The sequence below is a fragment of the Octodon degus genome, unplaced genomic scaffold (assembly GCF_000260255.1).
Source record: "Octodon degus isolate 3935 unplaced genomic scaffold, OctDeg1.0 scaffold00018, whole genome shotgun sequence".
Classification (NCBI taxonomy): domain Eukaryota; kingdom Metazoa; phylum Chordata; class Mammalia; order Rodentia; family Octodontidae; genus Octodon; species Octodon degus.
This window is the reverse complement of record NW_004524594.1, coordinates 20,939,658-20,960,040: the sequence shown is the minus strand read 5'-3', so window position 1 is coordinate 20,960,040 and position 20,383 is coordinate 20,939,658. Positions and strand designations below refer to the sequence as shown.

At 53.4% G+C, this 20,383-nt stretch overlaps 3 protein-coding genes and 1 non-coding gene across 7 annotated transcripts; 3 read left to right on the top strand and 1 right to left on the bottom strand.

Annotated features, from left to right (window-relative positions):
- Positions 1–759: 759 nt before the first annotated feature.
- Positions 760–5,987, top strand: Rad9a (RAD9 checkpoint clamp component A). 3 transcript variants are annotated; one of them, XM_023710612.1, is made up of 11 exons: positions 760–931; positions 1,011–1,081; positions 1,610–1,666; positions 2,035–2,149; positions 2,234–2,333; positions 3,655–3,767; positions 3,871–3,980; positions 4,060–4,124; positions 4,218–4,340; positions 5,031–5,241; positions 5,330–5,987. In XM_023710612.1, exons 1-11 carry the CDS (start codon positions 898–900, stop codon positions 5,423–5,425), a joined length of 1,095 nt encoding a protein of 364 aa, XP_023566380.1. In that variant the 5' UTR covers positions 760–897; the 3' UTR covers positions 5,426–5,987. The 3 variants fall into 3 exon arrangements, with proteins under 3 accessions (XP_023566380.1, XP_023566379.1, XP_004627214.1); XM_023710611.1 differs by having other exon boundaries at positions 1,538–1,666; positions 5,031–5,238; XM_004627157.2 differs by having other exon boundaries at positions 1,538–1,666.
- Positions 5,988–6,091: 104 nt separating this feature from the next.
- On the bottom strand, positions 6,092–9,327 carry Ppp1ca (protein phosphatase 1 catalytic subunit alpha). The gene is made up of 7 exons (XM_004627155.2): positions 9,157–9,327; positions 8,566–8,697; positions 8,185–8,415; positions 7,481–7,585; positions 6,830–7,053; positions 6,613–6,747; positions 6,092–6,538 (listed from the first exon to the last, which is right to left on the bottom strand). The coding sequence occupies exons 1-7, from the start codon at positions 9,209–9,211 to the stop codon at positions 6,428–6,430; spliced, it is 993 nt and encodes a 330-aa protein (XP_004627212.1). The 5' UTR covers positions 9,212–9,327; the 3' UTR covers positions 6,092–6,427.
- A 990-nt stretch (positions 9,328–10,317) lies between these two features.
- Positions 10,318–16,176, top strand: Tbc1d10c (TBC1 domain family member 10C). 2 transcript variants are annotated; one of them, XM_004627154.2, is made up of 10 exons: positions 10,318–10,368; positions 10,593–10,771; positions 11,466–11,565; positions 11,756–11,863; positions 11,950–12,056; positions 12,258–12,372; positions 12,982–13,047; positions 13,170–13,359; positions 15,054–15,208; positions 15,514–16,176. In XM_004627154.2, exons 2-10 carry the CDS (start codon positions 10,620–10,622, stop codon positions 15,853–15,855), a joined length of 1,335 nt encoding a protein of 444 aa, XP_004627211.1. In that variant the 5' UTR covers positions 10,318–10,368; positions 10,593–10,619; the 3' UTR covers positions 15,856–16,176. The 2 variants fall into 2 exon arrangements, with proteins under 2 accessions (XP_004627211.1, XP_023566622.1); XM_023710854.1 differs by lacking the exon at positions 10,318–10,368 and having other exon boundaries at positions 10,643–10,771; positions 11,486–11,565.
- A 3,523-nt stretch (positions 16,177–19,699) lies between these two features.
- Positions 19,700–19,890, top strand: LOC111815591. Its single transcript, XR_002820269.1, has one exon. It is a non-coding gene; the product is annotated as a U2 spliceosomal RNA (small nuclear RNA).
- Positions 19,891–20,383: the final 493 nt, after the last annotated feature.

Sequence of the window (20,383 nt, the reverse complement as noted above, 5' to 3'; positions counted from 1 at the left end):
CCCCTCCGTAGCAAGGCTCACAGACCTGCTTCCTTCGCCCCGTGGCAGAGCCCAAGGCACGGCCGAGTCTCTGCAAGGTGCACACTTCAACCCTGTTCTGCCCAGAGAATCTTGTCCTTTCTCCAAGTATCAATGAAGAGGGTCAATGACGGAGTCTAAAAACCAGAAAAAACAGCTCCCTTACCTATTTATTTACTTATATGCAAGGTCTTGCTACTTAGTTCGGACTCGTAGTGATCCTCCTGTCTCAGCCTCCCCAGCGCTGGGATTATAGGTGTGCACCACTACGCCCGGTTTCAGTGGCCTGCACGGCACACCTGGGGTTCCAAGGCTGGCACACCACATGGTACCGGAAATCGAATCCCGGTCCCTGCACTTGCTAGGCAGGTGCTTAGACTACTAAGGCATGTCCCCAGCTCCCCTTCCCACCTTTGACTCCTGTAGATGTCCAGAAACTGTTAACTGCATGACCTAGGAAAGCCTGCCCCTCCAGCAGGGCTCGCTCTATCACAGACGCACTTGGCGCCACTGATTGGCAGCCTCTCGGCCTTTTGTGTCCGGGTGCGTGACCCACTATTCTCGGGCCAGAAGCTGGTCTGGCGATGGATACGCCGTGCACCGCCCAACCACCCAGCTTCCGGGTCACATGACTGGGCCGGCCCAATGAGCGGAGTCCATCACGTGACCGTAGAGCCCGCGAGCTTTTTCTCACGTGACGGAGGAGCCAGCGTGTGGACCAATAAGGAAGCGGAGGTGGGGCTGACCCTGGTGGCGCGCTTCAAAGACAGCCAGAGCATCAGAGTTAGTCTTTGGGACCCCGAGCGGGTGTGGCCCGCGGCCTGCTTCAGTTCTCATCGCGCTTTATAAGCAAAGCCTGGGTGCGGTGCTGGAGGCAGCATGAAGTGTGTGGTGACAGGCAGCAACGTGAAGGGTGAGTTTAAGCCGGCCTGGCGGCGGGCACGTGAGCTACTCCAGGCACCGGCCTAACGTTTCTGCTCTTCTCCCCGCAGTGCTGGGCAAGGCCGTCCACTCCCTGTCCCGCATTGGGGACGAGCTCTACCTGGAACCGTTGGATGATGGGGTGAGGAACTGGGCATGGGGACAGGCGGGTTCCAGCTGGCAGTTGGGAGCCTAGACTAATCGCTTGCCATGTGGGCAGGATAAACATGAGCACATTTGTCTGCGGAATTTTGGGTTTCTTCCCTGGCTGTTGGGGAATCACCTGCAGCCCTGTGTTTGTCCCAGGCCGAAAGTGCACGGGGCGCCCTTTCCCTCCCTGGGCGGCCACTGGCAGTTCAGGGATGACAGTAGACTCGAGATAATGAGGGGAAGGGCCAGACGTGCTGATCTGCGGTGGTGGAAGCAATACAGAGGGAGACTACAAAGGCCTCACACAGAAACAACGTGCTGACTGCAAGGGGAAGGAGAGTTTTAGCAAATGCTGGAGCAGGGGCACCTGGGATCACTAAAGGCCAAATGAGACCAAATCAACCTGCCCCTGACCTAAGTGTGCCCTTACCTTCTTTTTGTGGCTCAGCTCTCCCTCCGGACAGTGAACTCTTCCCGCTCTGCCTACGCCTGCTTCCTCTTTGCCCCGCTCTTCTTCCAGCAGTACCAGCCCACCACCCCTGGGCAGGACCTGCTGCGTTGCAAGATCCTGATGAAGGTGAGGCCTTTTTCTAAGCAGCAGCTGGCACTGCCCCACTCCAATGAACTCTGCAAATGCTACCTGGGAGTAACAGTCCTGCTCAGAATCCAGTGAGGGGCACAGTAAGGACATCCATAAAGGGTAATGGGAGCAATGGAGAGCACTGTTGATACCAGGGACCTGGAGAGATGTGATATTCAAGCGGGGCAAGAACAGTAAATAGGTTTTTCAAGGCTTTCCAGACAGAGGGAGTGGTGTGGAAAAGCTCTGGAAGCATGCCTCTTCCCATGTTACATACCAGGGCATTGGTGAGCTGGAGCCTACCTGAGACATGAGAGCTTGCTGGTGGAATCACAGTGCTAGGCTGATGTGCTTTCCTCTCACAGTCCTTCCTGTCCATCTTCCGCTCTCTGGCGATGCTGGAGAAGACAGTGGAAAAATGCTACATCTCTCTTAATGACAGGAGCAGCTGCTTAGTGGTCCAGCTGCACTACAAGTATGGTGAGTATGCAGCTGGCCAGCCAAGGGGTCCTTGGGATGAGGGGGGTTAGTGAGGCCCACTGAGGACCCTGTCTGCCCATCCAGGAGTGAAGAAGACTCACAACCTGTCCTTCCAGGACTGTGAATCCCTGCAGGCAGTCTTCAGTCCAGCTTCGTGCCCTCACGTGCTCCGCGCCCCTGCACGGTGAGCATTCCTTTGCTGCAAGTTCAACTTGGGTCTCTTTTTTCCTTCTTTGGGGATCCTGGGGTGAACTAAGAAGACTTTCTCATCCTCTTTCCCCTGCCCTTCCTCCTGAGTTCCTGTGAACCTCAATGTGATCATGGGTCCTAACCTGGCTTTTTAAGAGCAGAGGCTTGCTGGCCCTGCCCAGGCGTGCTGATCCATCCATTGAGACTGGGTATGGTGGCACCAGCCTGTAATCTCAGAGCTGGGGAGGCTAAAAACAGGAGGATCACTAAGAGTCTGAGTTGGAGTTGAGCAGTGTAGTGAGACCCTGTACCAAATAAAAGCAGAGGCTTGGACCAGGGTGACAGCTCAGTGGAATAAGTGCTTGCCTGGTGAGCACAAGGTCCTGAGTTTGATCCCTGGTACCACAAAAAATAAATAAAATAAAAGCAGAGGCTGGCATGGAGGGGCAGATGCTCCATTGTCTCATTCTCGTCACTCTGTAGGAGCCTGCCTTCACCTTTCCTTATCACCTATTCTGATTCCTCTTCTCAGAGAGTGCATCTGTGGCTGGCCATCACCTCTCGTCTGACCTGAGTAACCTTGAAGATGTCTTTAACCTTCAGCTTCAAAGAGTTTCTGTGGCCTAATCCTTCTGAAGGGTGTCCCCATTCAAGGGAAGCCTCCTAACTTCTGGGCTTTAGCCTTCAGAAATCCCTAGACCACAGCAAGAGGCTGAGTGGGGAGGTGAGGGTCCAAGCCAGCCCTACTGTGAGGTTGGACCTGTGCAGGGCCAAAGGAATGGGGAATCCAGCAGAGGTGAAGGCCCTGAGGACCAGCTCAGAAAGGAATGGGCTCTCTTATGCTGGTGCTGTTTGCATTCAACAAGGCAAAGTAGAGAGAATTTCTCCTGGTGCACTGAAGGACTGAAAGTCCCTTCAGGTCCTGATAGTTCCTTTGCCAGATTCTGTGGAGCCAGCAGTGACGAAGACTCCTTTGATTAGAGAAAGAGGAAAGCAATCACCTTGGTTTGCATTTGAGGCGTATTTCTTTCTCTTCCTTTTTAAAAATGAACAATTGTCTTATGGCTTATTTCAAATATATCTAGAAGTGGATGTTAGCTCCCATTCTAAGTTGTCTTAAGGGGATCTGGGGATCATTTCTAGGGAGGGCATGAACGTGAGGTCCTATCCCTGCATGCCTGCCCAGGCTTCAGCTGCCTTCTCTGGGCTGTGTTTGTTGTACTACACGTGCACGTGCACCATTGGCCTGCTTCAGGTTTTCTGAGAGTAAAGGCTCTGGCAGGGGTGAGCCTTAGGTTTGATGTTCTGTCCTTCAGGATCCTGGGAGAGGCTGTTCTACCCTTTCCCCTAGCACTGGCTGAAGTGACACTGGGCATTGGCCGTGGCCGCCGGGTCATTCTGCGCAGCTACCAGGAGAAGGAAGAGGCAGGTGAGAGCTAGATAGGTCCTAGGATGAAGCAGAATTGGGAACAGGAGGGCGTTGGGTGCCCAGGACCCAGAAACTCAGGTTCCTCCTGTGCCTGGCCCCATAGATAGCACCACTAAGGCCATGGTGACTGAGATGAGCATCGGGGAGGAGGATTTCCAACAGTTGCAGGCCCCAGAAGGAGTGGCCATTACTTTCTGCCTCAAGGAATTCCGGGTAAGCTCCGTCTTCTTACACTCACCACCCTCTCTTTCTGCTCAGCCAGTCTCTCACCACCCTGCTTCTTCCCTCCCAGGGGCTCCTGAGCTTTGCGGAGTCAGCAAACTTACCTCTTACCATTCACTTTGATGCTCCAGGCAGGTAATTCCCAGCCTGGGGCAGGAGGAGGGAGGCTTCTGGAATGCTAGGAGCAGAATTAGAGTAACCAAACTTGAGCCCTTGTCCCTTGGTCAGGCCAGCCATCTTCACCATTGAGGATTCTCTGCTGGATGGCCACTTTGTCCTAGCAACACTCTTAGAGCTGGATATACATTCACAGGACCAGAGCTCCTCAGAGCCCCACCAGCAGGCTCGCAGGTGAGGGCATCATCCACTCACTCCTCCCTCCATCTCTTTACGAACCAGCTTGAGCCTGCTGCTTCCAGCTTCTATACCTTCCCCCAACACACACATTGCTCACAGCTGTATTCAAAGACCCCTCCCACCCAGGGAAGGGGTCCCCAAGGTCCTACTGGCTTCCTTCTCTGGCTGAGGCCTGTCCTCTGAGCTTCTTCCCAGGCCAAAGAGAGAAAGAGCTGTTGTGAGGCAGGGAGCTGCCTGGGGTGGGAGAAACAGGTGGCTGGAAGGGCAGGTGGGTTGAGGATGGGCCCAGTGTAGTGGAAGCAGAGGAAGTTTGGTCTGGCCCCCTGCCCAGTGGATCCCTGGAGTGCAGTGCATTCCAGCTCCTGTCCCCTGGGAAGGTGGGGGCTAGGGCCCCAAGTGACCTGATCACAAGACTTGCTGCTTCCCTCCCCCAGTGAAGCTAAACTAGCCCTCCAGATGCCTCCCTCAGGCCCCTACCTGAATTGTGATCAAAGGGATTGCAGACCCACTTCCTTCAGGAAGCCCCCACTTAACTCCTGCATCCTCTCCTCTCCCACCAAATCAGGAAGTAATAAAACCAAGAGATCCCCAGCAGTCTGGAGGCCCCAGAGCCCTCTGAAGTACAGCACGCCAATGTATCCCACCTTTCTCCCTATTCCTTGCTGATACTGTCTCTGTCTACAGCACAGCCCACCAGGATAATTTTGCCAGTGATGACATTGACTCGTACATGATTGCCATGGAAACCACTGTAGGAAGTGAGGGCTCACGGGCACTGCCTTCTGTTTCCCTTACACCTGGCCCCCAGCACCACTCTAACCCTGGCCCTGACTCAGAGGAAGACGAGGATGAAGCTGAGCCCAGTCCAGTGCCTGGGACTCCCCCACCCAAGAAGGTAGGGACTAAAGATGGGGGACAGGGAGGAGGTGGCAAGGGAAAGATACCGCCTCCAGAACTTACTCGGTCTCCTGTCCTTTTTCCAGTTCCGCTCGCTGTTCTTTGGCTCCATTTTAGCTCCCCCACACTCTCCCCAGGGCCCAAACCCTGTACTGGCTGAAGACAGTGATGGTGAAGGCTGAAGAATGAACCTGAAGTCTGTGTCCTAAGGCCATGGACTAGAAGTCTCAGTGTGGCAGGGCTGGGTCTCAGTGCTGGGGTAGCAGTGAGAAAGGGGCTGTACTGGACCTTACAGCTGGCAGTTCTACTTCCCAAAAAGGCTCCGCCTGTCTGGCTGCACTTAGCCTGGGTCCTCTCTCTCACACACACATACCCTTCCTACAGTCATGTACCTTATGTGCTTGGTCTGGGCCCTGTCACTTACACACCCACACACACCCCTTCTGGCAATCAGTCTTTTGGGCCTTGTGTAAAGACTGCCACCTGATAAAGGGTACCTCACCTTTATTTATGGTAGAGCCTCCAACTATCTGACTGGAGCCAAAAGCCCATCATCCTTAGGCTTACCTCTCTAAAGAAAAAAAATCATAGTGGAGCTGTAATCACTGCCAGTCCACCTTCTCTACTCATGAACCATCTCTCCAAGCATTGCCCACACATTTGGAACCCTCAACAGCGGGCAGTCTTTGCTTGCTTTGCCAATACTCTTTGGCTCTGTCTTGGATACATACATGCATGCCTGGGATTGTCCTGGCTGGGCCTGTGCCAAGCAAACATGACATCCCAAATGGCTTTGAGCAGGAGGGCTGCTAGGCCCAATGTTTAGGACAAGGGAGACAGAGGCCATGGCAAGAATCCAGCTTTAACTTTTATTCAAGAGACCAGATGGGTTACCCCAGGATCCTGCCAGCCCTGTGGCCAAGCACAGCTGGAAACCCACAATCTGGCCTGCCATTGCCCTGAGCTGCAGCCTCGGCCCCAGGGTCCCGCTTGCAGCCACCACAGTTGCTGGTGGGAGGAAGCCCTGGGGGATTGGACGCTGCTATTGATTCATTAAAAAAGAAAAATACACCAAGGCTCCGTGTCCCTCATGATGGGTAGGCCTGAAGGGCCTTTGTGACCCCAGTGGCAGCATGATTTCTTTATAATCAATCCATCTGGGGTAGAGGGGTGGCACACAAAGGTTATTTCTTGGCTTTGGCCGAGTTTCGGGGTGGGGTAATAGGTCGGCCTCCAGGGTTCAGGCCACTGAACTGCCCATACTTCCCCTTGTTCTTGTCAGCGGGCTTGAGGATCTGAAAAAGAAAAAGTTGGTCAGTATCCTGCAGAGCCAACTGCAGGGCCCACCAGACCCTTCTGCAGAGCCCACCTGGAAGGAGCACATGAGGGTCTCATCCACACTCATCATGGCACCAGCATTGTCAAACTCGCCACAGTAATTCGGAGCTGAGAAAAGTGTTACCAGCTGGCGCTTGGCAAAGAACTCATACCCATCTTCTACCACCTGAGAAAGGATGGGAACAGTCAGGTCCAAGTCTGGCCTGCCCACTCCCCTTTTCTGCCCTTACCTGGGACTGCCAGCCCACCTGGTGTGCCCGGCAGATGAGGTCCAAGTCATGCTTGTGCAGAAACTTGGCCACTACCTCAGCCCCAAAGGTAAAAGAGACACCACGGTCATTCTCGCCCCAGCCCTGCACATCCTTGTCAGGGTCAGACCACAGCAGGTCGCATAACAGGCCTTGATCAGGCACATCTGTGGGCCGCATGATGCGCCGAATCTGCTCCATGGACTGCAGGTCTGGGGATAGGCCTGGAGAAAACAAGAGACACTTTAAGCTTCAAAACAAGGACCCCTCCTCCTCCAGGAAGCCTTTGGAAATCAGCTTTACCATTCACACCACCATTTGGCCCTTCTCCTGGACCCATGGGAGCCCAGACAGGTAGAACTCATCCCCCTGGGGCTTTTTCAAATCCCAAATATAAGCACAGAGATGTCCCTGCCTTTAGGAAGTACACAGCTCCCTAGAGAAGGGAGACAACTGAGTTCCATGCAGGTTACCACATGCCACAACAGGAAAGAGGGAAGCCTAATAGGTGTGGGGATGATTTCCTGCAAGAACTGACATCCAAGATATCAACGAGAATTGCTTCAAGTGACTGGAACAGTCGTCTCACAGCTTTGCTCCAAGGATATGGCCTGAGAATTCTCTTAGCAGGCACCCCATAACTACCCTCACCTCCATGGCAACAGAAGATCTTCTCATCCACAATGGCAGCAATGGGCAGGCAGTTGAAACAATCAGTGAAGGTTTTCCATAATTTGATGTTGTAGCGTCTCTTGCCTGCTCAGAGGAAGGAGATAACTCATGGGGAGTGGAGTGCAGTGCAGTGCAGTGCAGCCCAGCCCAGTGCAGCCCAGCCCAGCCCAGCCTTAGCCTGGCACTGTGGGCTATTCAGGAATACAGGTAGCCAGCAGAAGAGAACAGAAGGCAAGGAAGACTCAAGCCCCTGCCCCCACCCCACCAGCCTTTTTAGAGTAATTCTAAAGCACCAGAGTGCAGATGAACCCAAGTTCCATTCTGGCCCAGTGTTAGGGTTGGCATACACTCCCATCCCATGAGCAGATCCACGCCAAAACCAAATCTGTTTTACCTCCACTTTAGGCCAGCACAGTCTGGTCTACATATACATCTAAGTGCCCAAGAAATGGCCTAGAGAAAAGGGTCACTAGACAGAGCCCTCAAGGAAAACTTCAGCTGACAGGCAGCCCTCCAGCAGCATCTAGTCACCATGCCAATCCTGAGTGTCAGGCCCCAGACCAAAGATGGCAAGGAAGAGACACTGACTAGCTTACAGTCCATCAAGGAGCTGTGAGGGCTTGATGAAGAGCAGGGGATGCAGTTTTCAGCCCGGGACAGCCCTCAACGCTCAGACCACTCACACTCATCATAGAAGCCGTAGATACGGTTGATGCTGGCACACTCATGGTTCCCTCGGAGAAGGAAGAAATTTTCAGGGTACTTGATCTTATAGGCCAGCAGCAGGCATATAGTCTCCAAAGACTGTTTGCCCCGGTCCACATAGTCCCCCAGGAAGAGGTAGTTGCTCTCCGGAGGGAAGCCACCATACTCGAACAGCCGAAGGAGGTCATAATACTGGCCATGGATATCACCTGTGACCCAGGGTACCTGGTAAGCTAGGTGCAAGGTGTAAACTTGAACCTAGGATCAAGAATGGGCTCAAGGGAGGAGGGATCCAGGAACTTTGGGGGCGGGAGTGTTGTGCCTTTCAGGAAGCCAAAGATGTCTGGGCAGAGGCTCACCGCAGATTTTGAGGGGAGCCTCCAGCTCCAGAAGAATGGGCTGGCTCAGGAAAATCTCCCGGGATTTGAGGCACAGACCACGGATCTCGTTCTCTGTCAGCTGTACATTCTTTCCAGGCCGTGAGCCCTGAACTGGGGGAGGGATGGGATGTTACGACCCTGGCCCCGGTGGGTGACACGGGTGATCCAATGGGGACCTCTAGGGATAACCGAGCACTTCCTGTCCAGGGACAGTTGTTGCTGAGCTTCCCCAGACAAGACTACCCTGGGAGCTCTTGATGGGGGACTGTGAGTAGAGCCTGTCGCCCACAACCTCACAGCGCAGGATCCCTTCTGGGGTAGGCTTTCCATGTTTCTCACTTCAAGAACCCAGGCCACCCTGCGCCCCCAGCCCAGGAAAAGGGACTGCTCCGTCTGCCCAGAGCGTGCCCCAAACCTCTGAGACGCGCCCACGGTGGGGGAGCTGTAACCAGGGGACCTTGGGGCCCGTCCCCGCCCAGTCGAAGCTGGCCCGGGACGCTCAGGCCCGCCCGCGGCCACTTCCGGGCTGGGCTGGGGACCAGGGCGCGGCTCTTCCCCACCCCGGCCAACCTTCCAGCAGGCGCCCGATGATAGAGTCCAGGTTGAGCTTCTCGCTGTCGGACATGGCGGCGCCGCCGCTCCGGCCCAGCAGCTCCGGGCCCGCTCCTGCCTCCCGCCCTCCGCAGCCTCCTTCCGGCCTGGCGCTCCTTCCGTCCGCCCCAGCCCGCCCCCGGCCCGCCGCCCCGCCTCCTCGGCCGCCCGCCCTGCCGTTCCCCGCCTTGTAGCGCCTCTGCTGGACTGGAAGCGCAGCAGCCGGGGTGGGCTGGGGGCGAGGACCACGGGAGATGGGCGTGGCTCAGAGGTTGGGGCGGGGCCTGGCTAAAAAGTGGTGGCGGGCGGGGCTTCTCGGGGGTGGTTCTGAAGGGGCACGATCTGAGGCTGGCACCGCCCTTGAGCAATTACCCAACTCCTCCTCTGGAGATTTGGGCCCGGAAATACTGGAAAGCTGTTTTTCCCTTTCAAAAGCTAAACAATGTTTTCCCACCCCTCTCCCGAGATTCAGGGATAGCTAGAGGGTGGTCACTAGGGTTTCCATGGCTCCCCAAACTCTAGAATATCTGCCACTGAACTCTTAGTATATTTTGGTCCACATTGCATGCTCAGTTAATTTTTTAAAATGTAAATTCCAGCCGGGCGTGGTGGCACATACCTCTAAACCCAGCAGTCAGGAGGTTAAGACAGGAGGATGGCTGTGAGTCTGAGCCCAGCCTGGACTGCATAGTGGGACTGTCTCAAAACAACAACAAAAATTAAATATGTAAAATATAAATTCCGTAGTTGGCTGGGTATGGTGGTGCACTCCTGTAACTCCAGCCCTGGGGAGGCTGAGGCAGGAGGATCATGCGAGTCTGAGGCCAGCTTAGGCTACATAATTCCAGGCCAGTGTAAACTGCATAGCAAGAGCCTGTCCCAAAAAAGAAAGAAAAAAAGAGCAAACATTAAAGTGTAAGTCTTGTTGGAACCCTGAGTTAATTGTTTTACGTGTGAGTAACCTCAAACCTTGAGGTGGCTAGGTCTCTATCTCTGACAGGGTGCAGCCCTATCACATCAAGCACGGGGGAGGGGGGAGGAACCTGTGGCCCAGGGGTACTGGGGTAGGCCGGAAGAGCCTCTGAGAGGAAGCGGTGACCCCCCCATAACTTGGGAGGGGCCTTCAGTGGGTTGCTGAAACTGAGCCTAAAGAGGAAGTGAGAGGAAGAGGTGAGGTGCGGCAGCTGTGAGGTGAGCCAAACTGGTGGGGCCAGTGGCTGGGCCTGGCTTTGCTGTTGCTTCAGGGCCCAGCCCACTCCCCAATAAAAGAGAGCCCATAGTGGGCTGGGAGAGATCCATGAAAGCTAATCTCTCTGACTGCACAGCCAGGCTTGAAGGCTTGGACCTGACTAACTGGGAACCCAGGCCCCAAGTGGATCTGGAGGTACCCTCACACTGGCTCTCATTTTTTGCAGCCTGTGGCATCAGGGGTCTGGGGCAGCATGGCCCAGGCCCTGGGGGTGGACCTGATACAGACTTCGGAGCCTCAAGATGACTCTAGCTCTCTGGGGTCCGACTCAGAGCTAAGTGGGCCTGGTCCATATCGCCAGGCAGATCGCTATGGCTTCACTGGGGGCTGCTCATTGGAGCCAGGGTAAGTGGGGCAGAAATGGGGGTTGGGTGGGGATCAGAGACTGAGGATGGAGGCTGAGGGCTGAATTCTGGAGTGAGGCCCAACTTGGAGGATATGAGGAGGATCTGGCTGTAGAGACCTGATAAGGGACTCTCCTCTAGGCTACAGGGAGACCCCCAAGGTGGAAGGAGGCTTCTTTATATCTTTTATGCTGGCCTCCAAGGGTTTGCACCCATTCCTGGGCGTGAACATCTTTCCTCATTTAACCTCTGGCCCAGAAACTTCAGGTCCAAATCACAGAAACTACGTCTCCTCCCCCACCCTCTTCCCTCTCCAAAATACAAACAGGAAAACAAGTCCAGAGACAGAAAGAAACCTGTTCTGGGTAACACAGCAGATCAAGAGACAGAAGCAGACTCCTGGCTTCCAGTTAGGGTTGTGGCCAACAAGCTTTCCTTAACCTGGGTGACAGGCAGCCAGCCCCTCCCCCAATAGATACCCAGTCACCCAGTCTCCCCTACTTCTGCCCATATTGTAGCCACATCCTTTCCTGTCCCTATGACAGCCTTTTGCAGCTGTGGGTCACAGGTTACCCCCTAAACTCCCTAAAGATCTCCAGGGCCAGATGTTGGGTTCACTTGGGCAGCCTGGAGGGAGCAGGTATGGGCTGTAGGAAGCAGCTGCCATCACCAGCATACCTGCCATGTGCCCACAGGCCAGGTTACCCCCCTGCAGATCTCATCCGCCAGCGGGAGATGAAGTGGGTGGAAATGACCTCACACTGGGAGAAAACCATGTCCCGACGGTACAAGAAGGTGAGGAGAGAATGGATCTTTCCTGGCCCCTTTGGCTCCTTCCCCTCTGCTTCCTAACGTGCCTTGGCAAAATTCACCGTGCTATCACCAAGTGCCTCCCACTGGCCCCTGACTGAGGGGTTGTTGTGCTTGGGGTCTGCCAGCAGGAACAAATAGGCTGCTTACCAGAGCCCCCTGGCCTTGCCCACAGGTAAAGATTCAGTGCCGGAAAGGCATCCCCTCAGCCCTGCGGGCCCGCTGCTGGCCCCTGCTGTGTGGGGCTCAAGTGTGTCAAAAGAACAACCCTGGTACCTATCAGGTGAGGGAGTTGGCAAGAGTCCCACTTCTCCTGCCCAGAGTTCCTTACTACCCAGAACCCACCCCTATCTGCCTGCCTGCCCGCAGGAGCTTGCAGAAGCCCCAGGAGACCCACAGTGGATGGAAACCATTGGCAGGGACCTGCACCGCCAGTTCCCTCTGCACGAGATGTTTGTGTCACCCCAGGGTCATGGGTACGAGGCCAGCAATGCCCAGGAACCCTAGGCCTCCACCACCTAGATGCTTCTGCCTAGCTTCTGTACTCTAGCTTTACATCTTTGCATTCCAGGGTACCCAGCTAGGCCCAGGGGGAGGCTGCAGCTTGGGCAGAGTCCATAAAGGGTGGGGAAGGGATGCCTGGAAAGCTAGCCCCTAATGGGGGTCTTCTGGCACAGGCAGCAGGGTCTCCTGCAGGTACTGAAGGCCTACACCCTGTATCGGCCAGAACAGGGTTACTGCCAGGCTCAGGGCCCTGTAGCAGCTGTGCTACTCATGCACCTGCCCCCAGAGGTGAGTAAACTCCATCCTGACCCTCCATCCCTAATGATCTTGACCCCTGTGATCCTGAGCTCTGGTCCCATGAGACCCCACCCCTAACCCAGCCCAACCCAGCCTCAGTAACTCTAGCCTCAGGAATCTAGGATCCTTTACTCCTAAACTCTATCCAGTAACCCAAGGCCTCATGACCACTAAATTCAGTGACTTTCAAGTCTAATGATCTTGACTCCAAGAACTTGAAACCCTTACCCTAAGGACCTAAGAGTCTGATGTTTTTACTTTTGCCTTATAACTCCTTATTCTGAACCCCGTGATTATGAGCTCTGATCCTAGTGACCCTAGGAATCCAGGATTTGAACTTTGGAACCTTTCCTCAACCCTTGTTCAGTGAGCCCCAACCCTCAAATCTAGCACCCTGAGCCTTGTGACTTCCAATCCCTAAACCTATCAGTAGGCCTAAGTTTTAGAAGATGAGGGGCTTTGGTGAGAGCCTCCCAGGCACTGAGCAGGGTAGGCATGGCTGACTCCAGGCTCCTCATGATGCCTGAGCCCCTTTCCCATCCTGCCACCCCTCCATGGTTGCTTCCTAAGTGACTACTCACAGGCATGTGCCATCCCCAGGAGGCCTTCTGGTGCCTGGTGCAGATCTGTGAGGTCTACCTTCCTGGCTACTACGGGCCCCACATGGTAAGAGGCTGAGACAGATACAGGAGGTGTGGAGGTGTGGGACCTGAGGGGGGTAGAAGCCTGGGGTTTGGGAGAGGAGGTCTGGGGTGGCAAGCCCTCCAAGCTGATGAACGTGGCCACAGGAGGCCGTGCAGCTGGATGCTGAGGTGTTCATGGCCCTGCTGCGGCGGCTGCTCCCACGCATTCACAAGCACCTGCAGCAGGTGGGCGTCGGGCCCCTGCTCTACCTCCCTGAGTGGTTCCTGTGCCTCTTCGCCCGCTCCCTGCCCTTCCCCACAGTGCTGCGCATCTGGGATGCCTTTCTCAGTGAGGGTGAGTGGGGTGGCCCTGTAGCTGGCGCCTGCAGCCTTGGGATGCCTTGGGGAGCTAGCTGATTGGCTCTGAGTTCTCTGCGCTCAGGAACTGCCACTCCTGGGCCCTCTGAGGCATGTGTGTGGTTCTGGAGAAATAGCCATGAGTGTAATGCATGGGCGCCCCCACCCCACAATGAGGAGCACCGTAGGAAGGCCAGGCATGGCCATGGGCAAGGCTGGGGCAAGGAAGGCCTCCCCGGGAGGTCAAGGGTAGGAAGTGGGAAAGCACAGTCCATGGAGTCTGAGGGCTCACTCCAGAGGGAGGTGCTCCTCAGAGCCTGCAGGCACTTGCTGAGCACCCACAAACACCAGGCCTGGGTGGATCCAGAACCAGAAATACCTGAGTTTGAGACCTTTCTTCTAGTGGAGGTGGGGATGGGAGGCGATGGTACAAATTAACAAGATATTTATAGAATGTCATAAGTGCCATGAAGAAAATAAAACAAGAGATGTGACAGAGAGTGTCAGGAGAGCAGCAGGAAGTAATTGCTGTTTTTAAAGATGTTTCTGGGGGATGTGACACACATAGAGACAGAGAGAGAGCACGAGAGAGGAGGAAGTCATAAGAACATTTAGTGGTAGACTATCTCACATTGAGGAGGCCCTGGGTTCAATCTCTAGAGACAGCTCAGCTCCAGCTGATACAGGAGAATGGTTTTGAAAAGACTAAGTGGGAAAGGTGGATGCTGGGGGCAGAGAGCAGGGAGCACATCAAGACAGCTGAGCTAACCATTGGGTCTTTAGGACTCTTCCTTGATATACCCTGCCCATCAGTAAGCCCCTTGCATTATGTTGTATATGTGGTGTCCAATAGGTGCACCTAAAAATACTAGAAATTAATTAGTATGTCTACTGAGCATCTGCTATGTGCTCAGCTAGCTTTAGATCTTCCACACAAGGAAGGACCGCTTGCTGGTTTGGAGCTCTCGCTAAGGTATCCCAAGTCACCATCCATGTATCTGTCACATCCATCCTCTCCAGCCTCAGACCTCCAAGCAGGACTGATTGTGGTGGCTGAGCCCTTTCTTGCCTCCTCGGCCTGAGGACATTTTGCCTAGGCTCCCTTTAATGGCAATGATGACCTTAGCAGTGTGATTGTTCCTTCCCAAGTCACAGTTGTCAGTAGATCTGACTGATCCCTTGGCAGCTTTTCTCAGAGGACCAGAGGCTGCCAGGAAGGCGGTGTGAGACTCCAGGACTGGCCTAAGGTCACTGTGTGAGCGAGCATGTACACACGTGAGCACCATGCTGTGGTTTAGGGGTGAGAGAAGCTCTGCCTAGAGTATTTCTAGGATCAAAGGGTTGCAGATCCAAATGGAAAGGCCTTGACAGGTACCCACTGAGCTTATTCCTTACTCCTCATGGGAAAGGAGGAGTGCGAGGTCCAATGAAGGCTCTGGATGAGGGTGACAGTAGTCCCTGGCTCCTGGCAGGTTGCTTTCTCTGGAAGTGTTTGGGACTCCTGAGACCAGCTTGGCCAGTGCAGGTTCCTGTACCCCCAGACTACAGTCTCCCTCAGACATTGCTCCTGGCCTGAGTTGGGGGCAGGGCAGAAGGCAGCATGAGTGTGGCTGAGGACAGGTGTGAATGGAGAGCTGGAGGCACAGAGCTGGTCTCCCAGTGGGTGAGCCCTGCCCCACCTCTGGCCTGCAGGTGCCAAGGTACTGTTTCGTGTGGGGCTGACACTGGTGCGCCTGGCCTTGGGCACTGCAGAGCAGCGCATGGCCTGCCCGGGGCTCCTGGAGACACTCGGTGCCCTTCGAGCCATCCCTCCCGCCCAACTGCAGGAGGAGATCTTCATGCCCCAGGTAGGTGCCACCTGCTTGCCCCCTCAATAGCCCAGCCCCTGTTACAAAACAGGGGAAACTGAGTCACAGATCACGTAACCAAAATAAGAACCAGGCTCAGTTCTTGCTGTCTGAGCTGCAGAGAATATGAAAACCCCAAAGTCAGCGAGCTTTCTGTGGCTCCTCCAATAAGGCTGTCTGCAAGCCCCTCAGCCCTCAGCCACTTCCTGGAGCTGTGTACTGCCTACTGCCTACCCGACAGGGACCTCTGGGTTTCCGGTCCCAACTCCAGTCCGGGAAAACTCAGCACCAACCGCTTCCTACAGGTGCACAGCGTGGCCCTGTCAGAGCAGGACCTGCAGCGAGAGATGAAGGTTCAGCTAGCCCGGCTGCCCAAGTCATCGCCTGGGCCATCCCCTCAGCCACAGGCCCGCCTTCCGGGGGCCCAAGCCATTTTTGAGGCCCAGCAGTTAGCAGGAGCTCAAGGAGGCACCAAGCCTGAGATACCTCAAATTGTGGTACAGCCCCCAGAGGAGCCCAGGCCACCGCGGCGCAAACCCCAGACCCGTGGCAAGACTTTCCATGGCCTGCTGACTCGGGCTCAAAGACCCCCCATAGAGGGCACCCCCAGACCGCATCGAAGCTCCTTCCTAGACACCCGTTTCTGAGGTACTATGGATTCAGTTCCCCCAAGTCACAATCACCTGAATGGCTGATGCCAGCCTGCAAATGGGCACCGCACTTTACTCCCGGGATTTGGTGACTTGCCTCCATTCTCAACAAGCACCACTTATCCAGGAAGGAGACATTCCCCCACTTCTTGCTCTGTGTCAGGCACAAGGGAGGTCACAGGGTAGGGGCTGGTGGGAACCCAGACTGGCCACCAGCTATCTGGTAGCAGTATGAAAGCTGGCACTGAAGGGGTGCAGAGACTGCTGGCTGAGCTAAGGGACCCCAGGGCTGCTGAGCGTTCTGGAATAAAGTCTGACTGAGCAGATGCCTGGATGGAATTGGATCAAATGCCTTCCCCCCCAATCCCGGATGGCTGCCGCTTCCCCCTTCAGCCCTGCCTTCCCTTGGGCCAGCCCTGGTCCTGCCCTGGGACACTGCAGGGCCACCCATTGGCTGGTGGGGAAGGTGTTTACCAGTAAGAGGAACCAACTGTAAGTTGTCTGGCCCCAACCCCTTGGGGACAGGTAAGGTTTTGTGCCTCTGGGAAGAGGGCTCCCCAGTGGAGGCTGGGCCCAGGATTGGGGCTTTTACCCCTATTCTGCCTCTCTTTGCCCTTCCCCCAGGCTGATCAGGAACCCCTGGAGTGGGGGACTCTTAACTCAAGTCATTCCCCCCACCCACACTCTTGGTCCCATTTGTCAAAGAGAGCAGGCAAGAACAAAGGCCTAGTGTGCCCAAGACAAAGGAGAAAGGCCCTGCCGGCCCTTGTTCCTAAGCCCTAGTGTACCCCCCTGGGGACCGCCACCATGGAAACTCTTCACACTCACTAATTGCTCCCATGGGTGCCTGGGCTGCCTGGGATGTGAGCCATCAGCAAGACAATAGGGCTGGTTCGGATGCAGGCCAGTGTCCCCACAATCTGAAGCTGGTACAGCACCTACAGAAATGTCACCCTACGTTAGTCCAGAGGATATTGAGGGGGAACACAGAAACCCACCTTGGATCACCTTGCACATGAGACAGATGGGTGGTACTTTCCTAGGTGCTCCGAAGCCAGCCTTGGACACGTGGTGAAACTGCACAACGAGGGCTCTAATACCCTCCCTGGCCTCAGCTTTCTCCAGATAAAGGCCTGAGAAGAGCTCCCAGGCCAGGCTGTCATCCACCTCCCTACCCATATTATTCTTATAGCTGTTGTTTGGTCTAGCTGGGCAGGAGCAGAAGCAATGTGTCACTTTGCCCCACCCCTATCTGGCCCAGATTAGCTCTGGTTTTAGCCCAGTTTAGCCCTGCCTGCCTGCCCCAAGTCCCAGTGCCCTGGGCTAGAATACAGCTCCCCAGCCCTGATTTTCCTCCCTTTTCCTTGTTCAACTAAAACTTTTGAGACAGCGCTATCTCTGGAAGGAAAGGGGTTTATCAGACATTACAAATGTTTGCCTGAAGAAAGACAGGTGCCGAGTACGTCCTGAGGCCACCAGCAAGAAGGCGAGGGAGCAGCCGGAAAATGTGCACCACATCTAAAAAGCCAGGGTATTTTGTAGTGAAACCTTGGGGAGAAAGGAAAGCATGAATCATGTGCAGTGAATCTACATGGCTGTAGATGACGGGTGGGACAGGAAGGCAGCCCGTAAGAAGCACCTCTGCGCCTGACTGCTGTGCTCATAAACTTCCACGGCACCTTCCTGATCCCGCTCCTGCAGCTCTAAGGCACAACTCCCAATAGAGATTTAGCAACGCGGAACAGTCTTTTGTTGGCTTGGCCTGAAGCTATTACTGGATTAATTTCTCTTCTCCACTTGCCCAGCTTTGTAATCAAATTTAAGACGTCTCAGGCTTTTTCTCTTATCAGCCACAAGACAAACAGGGTGGAAGGGAGGGGCATAGCACCACATGGTTCTCTGTGCCTGTAAGCACACATGCTGCCTCTTTTTTGTTTTGTTTTCTGATTTTTAAAAATTTATTGGTTTATTTTATTTTTAATTTTTGTATTTTAGGGAAGGGCCTACAGGGTGTTCAAGGTCTCACTACTAGATCGAACTCATAGTGATCTGCCTATTTCCAGCCTCCTAAAAGCTGGGATTACAGGTGCACGCCACCACGCCCAGTCTCAGTAGCTGCCTAGGTGCACCCCCGGGGGGCGGGGCTGGCACAGCAGGTGGGGGATTGAACCCCCAGCTCTTGCTTTGCAGGCACTTTTATCCGCTGAGCTATTTGGCTGGCCCATATTGGTACATGTTAGATGTACATAATAACATTCATCATAGAGAATTTATACCACTGCGTAATATATCTTGCTGCTGCCTTTATCCCATTCACCTGCCCTCCCTGCAATTCCTTTCCTCCTCCTTGTTCACAAAAGCTTTGTTTCCAATGTTTCCTTCTTTTTTTCTTGTCCCTTCCTTTCCCCCTCCCTTGTTCCCCTTCTCATTAACATTTTCTTCCCATTTCTCAGTATCATTTGTACACTTTAATTCTTATTTACACTTCTGGTTTCTTGTACCAGAGAGACAATGCATTATTTACATATGTGTGTCCAATTTATTTCACTTAAGAGTATGGTCTCAAGGTACATCCATTTAGCTGGAAATGGCTCAAGTTTATCTTTTTTTCTGGCAGAGTAGTTCATTTATATAAATGTATAACCATGTCTGCTTGACCCATTCCTTCATTGATGGGCATTTGATCTATTTCCAAGTATAGCTATTACAAACTGGGCTGTGGGTGTGCACATATCGCTGTCGTATGATACTTTTTGTTGTTCTTATTGTTGATACAGGGTCTCACTAAGCAGTTCGGACTTGTAGTGATCCTCCTGTCTCTACCTCACCATTGCTGGGACTACAGGCGTGCACCACTGTGCCCCACCATGCTGGCATGGCATTTGATGCCAGGAATCAAACTTGAGTCCTTGCGCTTGCCAGGCAAGTGCTTAGACTGCTGAGCTATCTCCCTAGCATTTGATATTGGGCTGATATTTTTGTTGTTGTTGATTTCTTGAGAATAGCCATTCTTTCTGGGGTGAGATGGAATCTCAGTTTTGTTTTAATTTGCATCTTTTGAATGATAAGTGAGTTCGAACATTTTTTCATATATTTATTTACCATTTCTACCTTTTTTTAATTTATGTATTTGGTACAGGGTCTCACTACACAGCTTGGACTTATAGTGATCCTGCTGTTTGCAACCTTCCCAGTGCTATGATTGAACCCACAAGTAGGTGCTTAGTTGCTGAGCTATTTCACTGGCTTTCATTTCTACTTCTTAACCTGAGAAGTGTTTATGTATTTGGTACTAAACAGCTCAGACTCATAATAATCCTCCTTTTTCAGCCTCCCCAGCGCTGGGATTACAGGCATGCACCACCCCGGTCCCTGTGCTTGCCTAAGCAGGCGCTTAGTCTACTGAGCTATCTCACCGGCCCTGGATTGGGTTTTTTAATTTAGTCTTTAGAGTTGGGGATATTACTTTGTTGCACAGCATCTACCTGGCAAGCACAAGATTCTGAATTCAATTCCCAATACCAACAACAACAACGACAGCAGCAAAAAGACAAGGCACTTTAGGATCAAGTCATTTGTAGGCCAGGCATGATGGCACACTTCTGTAATCCCAGAATTTGGGAGGCTGAGGCAGGAAGATAGTTGCGAGGTCAATACCAGCCTGGGCTACAAAGTAAGCTCAAGGCCAGCGTGAACTGCATAGTGAGACCCTGTCTCAAAAAGACAAAATAGGGGCAGGGAGATGGCTCAGTAGAATAAGCACTTGCCTGGCAAGCGCATGGGCCTGAGTTCAATCCCTGGTCCCGCCAAAAAAAAAAAAAAAAAAAAAAAGACAAAATATATTGCTTCTTGGTCTTTTGGCTATGATCAAGTATAGTATCTGTTCTTACCAGTTTAATATCTGCTATGTCCTCTATCTGAGAACAATACATTAAGTGGAGTTTTGGAGCTGGGAGATGGACTAGGAGTTTGCTCTGTCCACTCCACATGTTGACCTAGTATTTCAGTACCTCCAGGAACAGTGCATGCACCCTCACCTCCACCCCAAGGAAATAACCTGTGGTGCAAAGAAAAGGTGCATGTTCATCTGCCTGCCTGCTGTCTACCTACGTACTTGTGGGCAGTCAAGTTCAGCCCACCTGTGGGGCGCCTGGCTATTTTTTTTCCTGCCTGCCCTCCTTCTGTGTTTCCAGGCTGCCCATCACCATACCATCACCATCACCTTGCTTTTCAAAAACCTCCCTCTTCCTTTCTACTCCCACTTACATAACTTACTAACAAGCGCCTTGCAGCCCTCCTCCTCTTTTCTGCTCCCCACGCCTGCTCTTCACATCACTCTCACCCCCTCCCTGCTTAAAAAGTTTAAAAAAATAAAAAAGACTAAATAAATAAATAATAAATTTGGGAGTGTGATTTTGAGTTCTTTATATATACTAGATATTAGTCCTTTGTCTGAGGAACCACTGACAAGACTTTTTTCCCCACTCTGTGGGGTGTCTCTTTACTCTATTGGTGTTTACTATTG

Bases quoted from the DNA above. Each gene is read 5' to 3' on its own strand.
- Rad9a (XM_004627157.2), top strand. From the start codon at position 898: ATGAAGTGTGTGGTGACAGGCAGCAACGTGAAGG. The intron at 2,150-2,233 runs GTGAGTATGCAG...CTGCCCATCCAG, and splicing joins CCAGCTGCACTACAAGTATG to GAGTGAAGAAGACTCACAAC. The intron at 2,334-3,654 runs GTGAGCATTCCT...TCTGTCCTTCAG, and splicing joins GTGCTCCGCGCCCCTGCACG to GATCCTGGGAGAGGCTGTTC.
- Ppp1ca (XM_004627155.2), bottom strand. From the start codon at position 9,211: ATGTCCGACAGCGAGAAGCTCAACCTGGACTCTATCATCGGGCGCCTG. The intron at 8,698-9,156 runs GTTGGCCGGGGT...TCCCTCCCCCAG, and splicing joins CATCGGGCGCCTGCTGGAAG to TTCAGGGCTCACGGCCTGGA. The intron at 7,054-7,480 runs GTGAGGGTAGTT...TGTTTTCTCCAG, and splicing joins GATCTTCTGTTGCCATGGAG to GCCTATCCCCAGACCTGCAG.
- Tbc1d10c (XM_004627154.2), top strand. From the start codon at position 10,620: ATGGCCCAGGCCCTGGGGGTGGACCTGATACAGACTTCGGAGCCTCAA. The intron at 11,566-11,755 runs GTGAGGAGAGAA...CCTTGCCCACAG, and splicing joins TGTCCCGACGGTACAAGAAG to GTAAAGATTCAGTGCCGGAA. The intron at 12,057-12,257 runs GTACGAGGCCAG...CTTCTGGCACAG, and splicing joins GTGTCACCCCAGGGTCATGG to GCAGCAGGGTCTCCTGCAGG.